The sequence below is a fragment of the Polyodon spathula genome, chromosome 13 (assembly GCF_017654505.1).
Source record: "Polyodon spathula isolate WHYD16114869_AA chromosome 13, ASM1765450v1, whole genome shotgun sequence".
Lineage (NCBI taxonomy): Eukaryota > Metazoa > Chordata > Actinopteri > Acipenseriformes > Polyodontidae > Polyodon > Polyodon spathula.
The window spans coordinates 21,039,438-21,054,495 of NC_054546.1; the positions used below are offsets into that span (position 1 = coordinate 21,039,438).

Below are 15,058 nucleotides of genomic sequence, written 5' to 3' on the forward strand. Positions count from 1 at the left end.
TTTTTTTTTAGTTACCACCACAACTGACTCATCATTTTCAATAACTTAATTTTGTGAAAGACCGCGACTGAGTCTCTTCAGGCTTGGCTGTGGTGTCGGTGCCTCCATCCCATTTGGCGGCTCCCTGGTCTCTGCAGACTCCGGCTGCCACTGTGCCGGGGGAGTCGACTCATCCTCCTGCTCACCCCCAACATCCCCAGCCTCCTCCCTGCCCATCAGTACCCTGCTCCTGCCTTTCCTCTTTTCTATTTTTTCTCTTTGGTGTCCCTGTTCCCCACAGTTAAAGCACCGCATTGTGTCTGAACTAACAAATACAACGCAGCCCCTTACCCTCCACACTGAAGCTCCAAGCGACATCAATCACCTGCCCCTTGTTATTCAGCAGTAAAAACACCTGTCTCGGCAGGCAAGTTCATTCTCCAAGGTCTCATTTGTTAAAAAACGGTGGCACGTTAGACATAATTACCTTGGTAACAGGGGTTACTAAGGGGGATACTTGAATAAAATCTACTTCGACTGAAAATCCTTCCTCCACTAGTTGATTGACCAGCGATACCTCTTTTAAAAAGATGACAAACCTCTTATTCATGCGGGAAGCTGACGCTATGTTTTCATAACCAACTACCTCTCCTACCGCTAGCAAGCACTCCTCCACCGACACGTCGGTATCTGGCAAGCAGCTAACCCCGTGTTGGTGGCTGTGAGCCCCCAGCCCTCCAGCGTGAGATCCCATAATGGGATCTACACACACACACACACACAAAACAGTATAAAATGCAGTTAAGCAGAAAATTACCAAACAAAACAACATCCAAGATACGTTCGATCGTTATGGAGGAAGCAGCTAATGTGATGGTGGCAAAATAACATCCCTTGTGACTGTCCACCAGGGATTCAACACACACCGCCGCCATGTGATCAGCTCAGTACCCACAAACCACAACCACACACTCCGCCTCCTCCGAGAGAGAGAGAAAATCCTCCTCCTCCCGAGAGAGAGAGAGAGAGAGAGAGAGAGAGAGAGAGAGAGGAGAGAGAGAGAGAGAGAGAGAGAGAGAGAGAGAGTGTACCTGCAGGAGCTGGGGGCGAGCTGGCCTGGTTCCCTTTGTCTCTTTGGTTTTGTAATTTTGTAATTAACAGAGTTGTAATGCTTAAATTGCTCACTCCTGGTATCCACTCCCTTCCTGTACTGTAGGTCAAACCAGGGATCTGTAATGGAAACCACAGCTGATCTTTGTGTGATTCTCTGGTTCACATTTAAAAAAAAAATACTGTTACAATATTTTATTGTTACTGCAGTCAATTGTGTCTGTTGGGATAATGGGTAATTACTGAACAATAAATGGTTACTTTATACTATATTACATTTTCCCAATGTTTAATTTCATATCTATTTAATATCATGTTAATTGTGTTCTGCAACATTCTCAAGCTCTTCAAGACTGATTCTGTGGAAGAAACGGTTGGAAGAATATTAGGATTGCACTGACTTCAGTGCACAACAGATCACCTCTTGCCTTCAGTGAAATATGCTTCCCCTCTTACCTTTTTATGTACAACACGTAACCAGAGAATAACACCAAAGAATAACACGTCGATGTGGCGGTTATAACGTGTGTGTGTGTGTGTGTGTGTGTGTGTGTGTGTGTGTGTGTGTGTGTGTGTGTGTGTGTTTAATGATCAGTTGTAGTTGCCTACCAAAGATATATGTAACACAGGTTAGATCTGGGAGGTGTATTTATTGAGTCAGCGCCATCTAGTGATCGCCAGTGTGAATGAAGTTTCGTTTTTTTTTTTTTTTTTTTTTTTTTTTTTTTTTTTTCCGGTATTAGACGTTGCTGATGTTTACTAATATAAATACACTTTGAATGATCGAACCTAGGTGTCCGTGACAGGCAACCAGAACTGAAGAGCAGCCTCTAAACTAAAAATCAACGCATCTTAACACAGACTCGTGTACAAATAATAAAAAAGCAGCATTGTGGGTAATTGCAATTATAACTACTATGAATGACTGCAGACTAAGAACATGCAGGATTTACAGTATTTTTTATCTCCATCATCATGTACTTTAAAGGTCTTTATGCAAAATGAGATTATTATTATTACTATTATATTATTATTATTATTATTATTATTATATTATTATTATTATTATTATTATTATTATTCAAAGCAAAAATAATGTGGCCATAAACTACAAGATGGCATTTAAAAACATCACTGTAAATTTAAAATCGCAATGCAGGGGTGTAAGTGAGGGAACAGACTGTATATAAATAACTGTAAACTATATCCAGACCATTTGAGTACTATGCAGCTTTCTAACCAGCACACTCATTATGCCGGCTATAAACTGTAAAACCAAATGTGGAACAATGCAATTTGGAACAAATTATAAACACTATCGGTGATTATTCTAATTGTTTGAGAATATACTTACAAACAGTATAAAGTATATGTTATTGCGTCGCGTGTGTGGGGTCTCTTATTGTATAAGAGATGCAATATTGTGCAAGCTATTTATAATCTGCCGCATAAAATTTAAATACTTGTTTTGCAATGTCGAAGTTTCAACTCTGGTCAGCACTTGTTTTAACCTGGAAATACCCTAGCTTTTCTACTGCATAGCTTTTAATGAAGTATGTGGTATAATTGTGTCGGAATTTGTAATATACAATATTTCCATATGTTTGATTAGGGGGAAGTCTAAATAAGGGTTCAAGAAGAGCAACGCAGATTGTTCCATGCACACTCAGCGTATCCTGTATCTGTCTTCATTTCAATAAAGGCTGCTTTGTTCAGTGCAGTATTGTGGCTACTTTACATAAATTGCATATTAGTTGCTGTAAAATGTAGATACCGCATGAAGTCAAACCTTATTTGGCACCTGAATGGACCTTTAATGAATGCAAATACGCACTATAATTTTACAGATGTACGGTACATAGCATTTTAAAAAGGCACTGCTCTTCACAAAATCTCTGTGACAAAACCGGTGGAATCTTAGCACAGCCCTCCTCGCTCATAAGCAGCTCCTGATCACTCTGAAATAACACTCTGCTATCTTGCCAGACAGTCTACCTATAGCTGCGATGGTACACATGAATGCATTGGGTTAAAGAACCACCTGGAGCCGAGACTCACTCAGCTTCCCATCCACACCTGATCAATTGCACAAAACAATCTAGTCGGTACAAGATAACCCGTGGTTGCTGGCCGCAGAACACAAGAGTTTGCAAAAAGGGCTGTGCGCTTCAGGTGCTGGAATAATGTTCCTGTTGAAGATTGTGAATATCTGTTCATTTGAAGCCCGCGAATAAGGCAAGCTTCGGATTTGTATCTATTGGTTCGTTCTCTCGGATTTAAATCTAAAATGAAGTTGTCTCCAAGAGACCGAAGAAAAAACATGCGCGACTTAGCTTTGGAGATTGGGATACGAGTTCTACTCCTTGGAGTTTCCATGTAAGTAGCACTGAACTGACTGTGCAGTAATGCGATATACAGCTATGGTCAAAGGTTTTGCATTATCTAGAATTTTTGGATTGACATAATTAAACAAAAGCTATATGAACATAATTACAAAATTATTACAAACTACAAAATTATATTGCTATATAATTCTAAATAAGTCTACCGGAAGCAGAGTATTTCATGTAAGATTTTGAAATGTAACATTTTTCGATTTCTTCAGTTTTTCGTTAAGTATATGGAAAACTACAAAGCGGTATGTCATTGAAAATGTTGACGTAATATTATACAGCAGATTTCACGCGACTTTATGAAGCAAAAATTAGTTATTATATAGGGTGATGCAAAAATGTTGGCCAGAGTTCTTAAATTCTTACGAGCAGCTTTCAATAATATAGGTAGTGTTTTATTTTACATTAACATGAATTATTTATTGGTACTATTAACAGTTTAATATATCATAGGATGTTTAAAGAATGTGTCATATGTTGTACACACTGTGGGATTACATTATTTTTCCAATCTTTCTGTTTATCAAATATATCAAATACGTCTTGCACTTTTTGTTTTTCTTCTTTTTTTATACATTTTTATAGGAAAGCTCAACTATATATGGTGTGTGTGTATATATACAAACTATCTATATATATATATATATATATATATAATATATTATATATAATATATATATAGGTATATATATATATATATATATCCTTCTACAGTATATATAGCTGACATTGAGGGTTCTACACGTGAGAAGCTGACATTGAATACACATTATTCTCTTAATAGCTGGTCATATTAGCTGGTCATATTAAACAAAATATCGGGTTCATACATCTTGTATGTGGACTAGCACGGTTGTTCGCATATTACTGGAAGAATGCTCAGCATACCTGAAATGGTCTTAAATTAAATATGTCGTTTTGCTGCATGCATTCATGATCTACAGTACCACACTATTAACTGCAGGGTGTATAAAACAATAAGCATTTTTAAAATCCGAAATCAATTTTCACGAATTGTTTTTACCAATTAAGTCTCACGAAGTTTCTGGATGTTTTAAGTGAGGCATGCGTCATACAAGTAGACTGCTGTGTTGCAGGACGTGCTATCACTGTTTATATGTTTTTAGTCTGTACACAGTTCACATTTTGCCTATAATGTATATTATATCTATGCTTGATAAATAAAAAGGGGTTCGTTTTATCCAATGGAGTGTGCACACTCTATTGGGTTCCATACCCAAAACAGCAGTGTTATCACGGAAGCAAGTTGGAGTCCACAAATACGTGGTGCTGAAACGGACAGCTCCTTTCATATTTACGAGTTACAATAACATTTTTTTTTTCAGTGATTGCTTTGGTGTTTAGTACGTATTTATAAAAAGACAATATGCCACAGACATATTTATGCGTGTGTGATGGTAGTGTAGGTCTACTTATTTAAAAACTACCATCATTATTTAAATTCGTGGCAACACTGCGTCTCGGCTCAGAATAAGAAGTACTAATGCCATGTACATACAACAACTCTACTGAGTAATTTCAAGGGCTGATGAGCGTTATCCCTCAGATATTTTAATAGCCTTTTAGATAAAATGGTTGTGTGAGTTTATAGTCAGATAAATTGTATCTCCAGTGCATACAAGTAGGGTACTTACATTTAAATACATTTAAAACCCGGCGCAGTTCAACATTTGATTTAACAGTTTCATTTTATAATGTCTAAAGTTGTGACGAATAACTGATAGGACTAGAAAATCACTTCCCAAACAGTTAACACTCCCAATGTGTTTCACAGGCTATAGGCTTTTTACCTTTCAGCTGTTACTTGTTGCATAGAGACTGGACATTCATTCTTTTAGTGAACTCCCAATGTAGGATATATTATAGACTAGCAAATACCTTGACACTAAATTAAGTGTATATTTATTAAGACACGTCTGTGTTCATAATGTGTATTTACAATAATTAATGTACACCCCAGCCCCAGTTCAAATTTGTCAAAGTCGTGGGAAGAACTCAGGCATGTAAAAATGCCTTAAAAAACGTTATTTATATATTGTGCAGTCCTTCTAGTAGCACGTCTCTCATTCCAAATTGAAGAATGTGCGTTCATTTGAATTCTATAATAATAATAATAATAATAATAATAATAATAATAATAATAATAATAATAATAAAGAAAAATATAAAACAGTATAACTATATACTACTGCCAAAGGCTATAGCAAATGCATTTGGAGGGGAATGAAACAACTCAGTTGAAGGATGATGATGTTAAATTATTGTTCTCTTACAGTTTATGACTAGATTTATTAATTTAAAATTGTTGTGTGTTATTGCTTACATATATTACATATATTATATAGATATTTCATAACATACACCAGATGGGGCATAAATCACAGTGGCATACCCCTAGTGGTCATTTCTAAAACCACCTTCAAAAATACAGTTTTCTAAAAGTGGTTGAATTTATTTTTTCTTGCTGGAACAGCATGTACATTGTTCATCTAAGCAATATGAAACAGCAATAAAAGAGGACACACAGACTAAGTTATGGAACAGGATTAAATGAAATGTATGCCTACGGGAACCCTCTATTGTTAAGATGCTTTAGTCTTAGACTGAATTGTTTTTTATCCGTTTGTGATTATTTTGTTAACATGCTAATTGAGCAGGTATGTCATGCAAAACATACCTGATCCAGTATTATTTACTAATTGAACAGACCACCTCATTTTATTCTAATCATGTGACAAAATGACCTTTCAACCTGGCTTGTCATACCCCTCCATATATGTAGACTCATTGTAACATGGTTAGAACGAGTAAGTATTTTCAGTGTTTGGCAGTTAGAATTTTCCAGGTATGCCAAGTAAAGACAGATACACAGAACAATGATTACAGTCCAGTATTGCAGTGTGACAAACCTGAAACCTCTCAATGATGGCAAACATCCTACAAATACAAAGTAAGTTGAATAAATACAATTGCTTTTTAAGCAACTTGCTTTTTACATTTGAAGAACATATCAATGATATAAAGTATTATTTTGAGAAAAGATACAGTACTGTACATCTCCAGACTTTTCTGAAGACTCCCTGGGCCCTCTACAAACAGATACTCCACACTGGTGTAGATTGCACGTCAGCTTCTGTATGGTAACATCTGTTTCAATGTGCTCGTCTCACTTCTGTTCATAGAGTGGCTTTCACATTTGCAGTGTAATACAGTATGAACCACATTTGAAAGAGCTTGCCAACACAATACAGGGCTAAACTAGAGCAATAATATCTTTTAAGCTGCTGCAATAAAAAGGTGTTTCTGCTGGAATACTAAGGGGCAGGTTTACTAAAGTGTTGCATGTGTCAAAAAACTAGTCTCAGACAAGTTGCAAATGAGTCAGAGGTCTTGGGTGAAATGTACTAGTCAGGCACAGTGCTATTTATGACTTTTTAGGGAATACTTTGCGTCTGCAGTTTCTGTTTGCAGTTCAAGTATCAAAGAGTATGTAATTATGGGCGTTCCTGCATAAATTCACAAAAAGGGGGTGGAGAAGTGCAGGGTTCTCAAATATTTTAATGAGATGTACTAAAGCTGCAGACAATTGCAACACTTACAATTGCATCAACTTTTGAAAGCATGTTTTAAACAACAAATTGTTGCTGGCATTTCCCAGTCTGCTTTTTCTCATGCACTGCCAGTTGTGCTCAATGCATTTTTGAGGCAAACAACCAAATACCTATTTTTCCCTAAAAGTCAGGGTGTACTTACAAGCCTTGAAAACACATTTCTATGACATTTCTGGTTTCCCCAATGTGTTGGAAGCAATAAACTGCACACATGTGCCACTAACCCCTCCAGCTCATTCTGAGCATTTTTTAACACTGCACCACTGGCTAACTTAAATAAAAACAGACAGTATACATTTAGCAGGAACTTTCGCTTATCATGATAATACAAATTAGTGGTTATATGTAACATTTGTTGGGTGGTCCTTGAAATTTTTATTAATGAGAATTGACTGTCCTATTATATATTATTGAAAAAAAACCCAGGGGACACTATAATGTTACAATTGCCAAGATACTAGGGTGCTATTATTAAATAATAATAATAATAATAATAATAATAATAATAATAATAATAATAATAATAATAATAATAATAATAATAATAATAATTGTTTCAATTTAAAATAATCTTTTATTTGCATTGTAAACCCATTTAGCCCACAGTCAAAAGTTAAAAAAAAAAAAATAAAGTAAGCTAGGTGTTGTTCATTTGATTTTACTACTGTACTGTATAGGCATACTACACATATTTATATATTTTTCATAATGTAATGTGTAGCCTACCCAGAACACGTTAGTGTTATTAAATGATTTATACATTTAAAAAACATTCAGCACTTTAAATGTATTTGTGCGATTTTATTGTGTTTTTTAAACCTGATACCTCCTTATGTCAGACAAACATATCTGGTTTAGCAAGGGGTTAATGTATCAAGTTTTTTATTTGGAGGTGAAGGTGGAGGCTGGAGAGGTTCGAATGGTGGAGAGGTTCGAATGGTATTAAACTGCCGTTCACACACATATATATATCAGAAGATCGAACAGAACGCATTGTACAGATGACATTTACATTTTAAAAAAAATGATGTTATTTTGATTCTTGCACCCTTGCATGAATAGATGTCATCCTTCGGGCACCCTCTACTACAATAAACCACAACTCAACTCCCGCTATTTATTTGAACAATGTCACAAGACTCTCACAATGTATAATGCTAGTGATTGATTTCACAGTGTAGCGGTGCAACACTAAGAAAGGGTCCTGTGAGCAGGCTGGCTTGTGTGGTGACATCAGGCCAGGAAGGAGTAACACACAGCACTGGGTTAAATGAAAGCACTGGTTTGCAATTTGAATTATAAATAAAACATTTAAACAAAATTAAACACTTTACCAAAACAAAACTGCACAGTGGCCAAAATAAATAGGCAGATACAAAACAAAACTCTGTATAAACAAGTATCGTGCTGGTCCAGATCCAGCACGAGTAGTAACTGCTTATATTCTCTATTTTAGTTCTTTTACCGTTACTCCTCTGAACAAACTCAAACCTTTTCAGCCAAAACTGCTTGTTTGTATGTTGTGGCCGAGGGATTAACTGGCTATCAGTGGCCTAGTTCACCTCTCAACCACATTTGGAACAGAGTTTCTCATAGGCGTAATCACTCGATGTTGACCAAACTTTCTCACAATTTTATCTGGATCGAGCATTTGAACCCCATCCAGGCTGTAAAAGATAATAACAATAAAAATGGTGTGTTTTTAAATACACCAAACAGTACATTTTAAATAATAATACAACACAAATAATACAAAATAATACAAATACACACAGGGGCGGGGTGTATCCCATCACAGCTCAATTCCTTACATTTTTATTATAAATTGTGTACTACTTGAGAAATTCTAGTATGTCTTATCTTGTGGTCAGATGTCTTCCTGTACATAAAACACACAACACCATTCTTATGTTAAAGAAACAACAGTTTTATGTTTAACTGTAGTCCCTGAGCTCAATAGTTGTCTTGTGATTTACAATACGTTAATATGTAGTGTGCAGGGTGTCTTTGCACAGTGAACAATCAGAACCCAACCCAAACATGCCTAAACTGCATGAGATGACAAACAATAGATACAAGGTCCAGAAGAATGAAAAGTAGGAATATAATAAAGCCTTTTCAATTAACACCTTTTTAACTACTGCACCCTGACACTACTGGTAAGCTCCATGCTTTGTGAGTCATTAAATAGATACAGTTTAAATCAAAAATGAAGTAATACATAATGCTCTTTATATGAATATGCACCAGCAGCCTCTTGAGCACAGCAGTGTTTCGACAGAAAAAAACTAATAAAACCTAAGGCAGATCACTAGATGATACAAATATCTATGCTAGGTAACTAGAACTGAAGAGATCCTGAACTCAGGTGAAAGCACCACATGATTAAATATATAATAATACAAAAACAGCATTTAAATAAATGCAAAAAGAAGAAATGATTACAAAAACCATAATAATGTATCGGGACAGAAAGCTAAAATTAAGAACTTAATTTGATGCTGTGGCTCTTCAATATACAGAAAAGCACACTTACTGGTTGATTAAAAAACTGTGCTTTTGTATTGGACCAATTATACAGGACCCTGTTTTTTACAAGTACACAAGGAAGGCTCTAGAACCTAAATAAAAGTTCCAGAGAAAGCCCAAATGAACCAGGTGTTCTTCACAGAATTGCTTGGCCAAACGGGATGCTCTGATTGGCCAAGACTCTTGGGTTAAATTACCTGCATTTCTTAGCCATATCATAGCCATGTATTATAATAAGGTGCATTCTAGAGGACAGGGCGGAGGTATTGCTGTAATTTTTGGTCAGGTTTGCTTTTAAAAATGAAAATATGGACGTTCATCATCATTCGAAATGTTAGCATTTGTGGTTTGTAGTTTAATTCCTATTCAGGTTGTAGGTATTTGTTATCCTTCAGGATTAATTGTCTTTTTTTATCTGAATTTGGTTAACTTTTAATGACACTTGTTGCTAACCATATGTTAAGTGTTAAGTGATTTTAATGTATCTGTTGACGTAGAACGAGAGCCCCTTGGAAGAGAGTTTATGATATTGCTGGAGTCCCTTGGTTTCTCTTAACGTGTTACTGGCCCTAATCATATTCATGGCCATACTGCATGATTTAGTTGTCCCTTGTGGCCTAAACATTCAGAACTTGTCCATCATTGATCTTACAGTTTCAGGTCACTCTGCTATTATTATTGAAGTATTAATACCCAGTTCTACGAAACTCCCAGCTCGATGCATTAAAACTCAGTCTCTCAATTCATCAACTACTGACATGTTCTGGGAAGCATTGTCTACATCATCTTTTACTCAGTCAAAATCTTTTACTCGTTTGAAGAGCTGGTGAAAAATGATAACGATATTCTAACAAACACCTTAGATCAGGTGTAGGCAATAAGGGGGCCGGCAGAACCTTTTGACTGGATCATCAAGTCATATGCCAAGCTGTATTTTTACTTGCATTCACATTGGAAATGCTGTGAAATTTTTAGACAACATGGTTCTTATGAGAGTATGATACATACAGTAGGTGTTGCTGTGACAGTAAGTAGCCAATACTTTGAACCGCATAAATTAAACAAAATGTAATTGTTATGCACCTGCGTTGTGGAATACTCTCCCTTTCGAAATTCGTAATGCTGATTCATTAAATACATTTAAATCTAAACTTAAAATGCACTTTTACAAAAAGGCCTACTTGCAGACTGGGACGGTCAACTCAAGAGTTTTGTGTATCAGACTGTTTACATGCTCTGTTATATAGTTCCCTTTCAATTCGAAAATAACCATCAACGTATGGGACATTGCCGTCAGGCAGTAGGGATTGGCTGAGCTTTATAGCAAAGCTGGCAATAGGCCTCTGCGCAAGCTGCCGTTTAAGCCCGCCCCCCTGGGAGCTTATTATACGCAGCGCGCAGAGACTCTCTTCCTCTTTTGTCTTCGGTAAAGGTAGGTACTAGAGCTTGTACTGATTGTACTCACAAAGCTTAGGCTTGAGAAGCTGGTTTTGGCCCCTTCTCCGAGTTTATTTCGGTTACATTTATTATTGGTTACTGGATTATATAATTGTGTTATATATTTATATATATTACTTTATATATATCCTTCACACTTTGCTTTGGCATCGCGTTTTTGTTTAACCTCATGGTCTCCGTCTTCTCCTATTATTTATAATATTATTATAAATGTTATTATTATATTGTGTGTTTTTGGGTTGTATATATTTCTATTTCAGATTCATCTCGCTACTTGCTCTGCGAGGTGTCAGCACTTCGACGCTCGGTGTAGCGCCTCCGTGCTCGGTGTAGCGCCTCCGTGCTCGGTGCAGCGCTCAGCGCTTGGGACTTGGTGCTCGATGTCGACGCTAGCCGCTCGACGCTAGCCGCTCGACGCTCACCGCTCGCCGCTTGCCGCTCGACGCTTTGACGCCACATGCTCGATGCTCGGCGCTTCTACGACATGTGCTCGACGCTCGGCGCCTCGATGCTACGCGCTCACCGCTTCGACGCCATGTGGTCGACGCTCGGCGCCTCGACACTCACTGCTTCAACGCCAAATGCTTGATGCTCGCCGCTTCGGCACTTCGACGCCACATGCTCGACGTTCTGCGCTTCTACGCCACATGCTCGGCACCTTGATGCTACGCGCTCAGTGCTTCGATGCCACGTGCTCGACGCTCGGCGCCACGTGCTCGAAGCTCGGCGCTTCTACGCTTCGACGCCATGTGCTCGCCGCTCGACACTTCTATGCCACGTGCTCGACGGTCGGCCCTTCTACGCTTCGACGCCACGTGCTCGACGCTCGGCGCTTCTACGGCATGTGCTCGACGCTCGGCACCTCGACGCTGCGTGCTCGCCGCTTCGACGCTCAGCGCTTCTACGCCATGTGCTCAACGCTCGGCGTTTCGACGCTTGACGCTTCTACGCCATGTGCTCGATGCTCGGCGCCTTGACACTCGGTGCTTCTCCGCTCGCCGCTCGCGCTTCGACACCACATGCTCGATGCTCGGCGCTTCTACGCCATGTGCTCGATGCTCGGCATTTCGACGCTTGACGCTTCTACGCCACATGCTCGACGCTCGGCGCTTCAACGCCACATGCATGAGGCTTGAAGCCTCGACACTATGCGCTTGGCGCTTCGACGCAACGTGCTCGACGCTAGCCGCTTCGACGCCACATGCTCACTACCTCGACGCTATGCGCTTGGCGCTTCGACGCTCAGCGCTTCGACGCCACGTGCTCGATGCTCGGCGCTTCTACTCCATGTGCTTGACGCTCAGCTCCTTGACGCCACGCGCTCGGCACTTCGACGCTCGATGCTCGGCGCTTCGACGCCACGTGCTCGACGCTCACCGCTTCGACGCCACGTGCTTGACGCCATGTGCTCGATGCTTGGCGCTTCGACACCATGTACTCGACGCCATGTGCTCGACGCTTGGCACTTCTATGCCATGTGCTCAACGCTTGGCGCCTCGACGCTCGGCGCTTCGACGCCACGTGCTCGACGCTTGGCGATTCGACGCCACACGCTCGACGCACGGTGCCTCTATGCTATATGCTCGACGCATTGGCGCTCTGCCGCTCGCAGGTTGACGCTTTCGACACTCGACTCTCATGAGGAGTGCATGGCATGTCTCGGGCCGGGGACGTTCTCATTCCCCTCGTCGAGACAGGAGACGCTTGGACAAGTCTGAGGTGGCGGAATTAACCTCCAAGATGTCCCAGTTCATGGAGGTCATGATGGGACAGCAGTCCCTGCTTATGTCTCTGGCTACTGCAGTGCCTCGAGCCCCAGAGCAGCCCACTGAACCCGTCTCCAGCCAACCAGTGGCCCCCTCCACAACCTCCATCAGATGTTTCCCTTCCGATGCAGCCGCAGAAGGACTGGTATATAGATGCTGTCTCCAGAGATGCTTCTGACATCCTGGAAGGGGACAGTGTAGAGGCTGAGGTAGCCTCCCACCACTCGAACCAGGATGCTGAGTCCGAGCTGATGGACATGGATGACCCTATGTGGTCTGTGCTTGATAGAGCAACCCATCACTTGGGCACTGATTGGCCCCAGACAGAGCTTCCCCGGTGATCTTTGTTTGAGTCGCCTTCAGCCCAGTCCCATCAGTCCAAGATGCTCCCAGCATTCCTGGACTTTGTTAAAGCGGTGCAGTCTACGTGGGGGGCTCCGGCCTCTGCTCCTGTGATGTCTCGCAAGGCTTCGGCCTTTACTATGCAGGGGGCCAGCGAGACTGGCCTAGCGTCCTTTCCATCGGTGGACGCTGCGTTCGCCGTGTTGGTGAAAACACAGACACTGTCTGGGCTTGCTAAAGACCCAGCGTGTTCTAATAAACAGTGCAGGACCACAGAGGTACACCTTAAGAAAGGGTATTCTGTGGCCACGGAGGCAGTCAGACTGTCTAATGTAGCCAGTCTACTGACAGTCTACCAGGTGACGCTAATTCGAGACCTACCTGAGTGCCTTTTTGCGGCCCTCAGAAGCGAGCTAGGCATGGTCAGCCAGCTGCTGGTAAGGTTGGCCCAGCTCAACGCGCGGGCTCAGGGCAGGAGCATTACTTCAGTGGTAGTGGCCAGAAGACAGCTCTGGCTCTCGCAGGAGAGTGCAGGAGCCTGACAATGCCCCCTTGCTGGACGCTCCAATCACTCCCGGACACACATTTGGTCCGGCAGTAGAGGAGATGCTACAATGCTCCATCAAGGCACTGGAGGCATCACAGCAAATGGCCAAGATGTGGCCAAGCAAGCAGTTCCAGCCGAAGCGGCCCCAGTAACAGCCCTGGTGCAAGGCACTTCCACAGCAGCAGGCACAACCAGGGGGTAGTAAGACCTCCCCTGCAGGTCTATCAGTACGGCTTGGGTTTACAAAACCGTGGCACATAGAATGGAGCCCTAGAGGAGGTGACAGGTCAGCCAAAGCAGCCCTGAGACACCCAGGCAGCTATCAGCCCACCCTTATACTGTTCCACAGCTCCAGTTCTGGCAACAGTGGGCCAACGACATCTGGGTGCACAAGACCATTTCCACCGGTCCTCCCCCCCCCAACCCCATTGTCTTCCTGGCTGGTAGCTCCCTCTTCCAGGGCTGCAGCCAAACTGTAGCAGGGAGAACTGGTCTCCTGACCCCACCCCCCCTTCTTCATGGCCAGCAGCTCCCCTTTGTGGGGCTCCGGCCACAGTATTTCCTGCCGCGAAAGTGCGGCTGGGGGAGCTGGTCTCCTGACCTCCCCTTTCTTTGTAGCCGACAGCCCCCTTTTCTGAGGCGTAGGCCCCGGTGCTTTCTGCGGTCCTACAGGACTAGCAGCGGCCCCAGGCGGCGCAAGCCAGGCAGTGACCCCAGGCGAAGCAGAACCAGCAGCGAACCCAGGTGAAGCAGAGCCCTCGGCGACCCCAAGCGAAGCGACTATTCAAACAGAAAAGCTAAATAATTCAACATTCACCAATCATGTGATTCCATTTATTGGTAAGTGTCAAAATAAACCAGGGATCACAAGCAGTTTGATATTCACACCATTTATATTAAACAATGTATTTATGTTTTAAAACACCACATATCGCAAAAAAACAACAAAAAAAAAAAATTACCTTGATTTGAACTTACAACATGATGTCCCTGAAGAGCACATGGCCTTAGCCTGCTGCGCCACTGGACAGTTGTTGAAATGTATTAATTTATAAAGCTTACATCCATGCCAGACCAGCTTTTGCTGAAAACAAAGGTTCTACTCGATTCTAGAAATGCTCTATTTCCTGTTTGAAAATATCTAGTTTCCTGTTTGGTAGATACCATAGAATGGAATTGTACACAAGAGTGGCATGTAGCTTCCTTGTCTAAATCTCTGATAAATTGTAGTTCCTCATTTAATTAAAAATTAAATAAAGGAATAATTTATTAGGTAGAAATAAATAAATGCTTAAAATGCAT

The 15,058-nt window shown here is 41.1% G+C and overlaps 1 protein-coding gene across 1 annotated transcript in view; it reads left to right on the forward strand.

Moving 5' to 3' along the window:
- The first annotated feature begins 2,902 nt into the window (after positions 1 to 2,902).
- The window catches only part of plpp4 (phospholipid phosphatase 4), a 147,377-nt gene continuing 135,221 nt past the window's right edge, over positions 2,903 to 15,058 (forward strand). Inside the window, exon 1 of the mRNA XM_041267953.1 lies at positions 2,903 to 3,465. Within this exon, the coding sequence (XP_041123887.1) occupies positions 3,377 to 3,465 (89 nt within the window). The 5' untranslated portion in view covers positions 2,903 to 3,376. The remainder of the gene's footprint in view (positions 3,466 to 15,058) is intronic.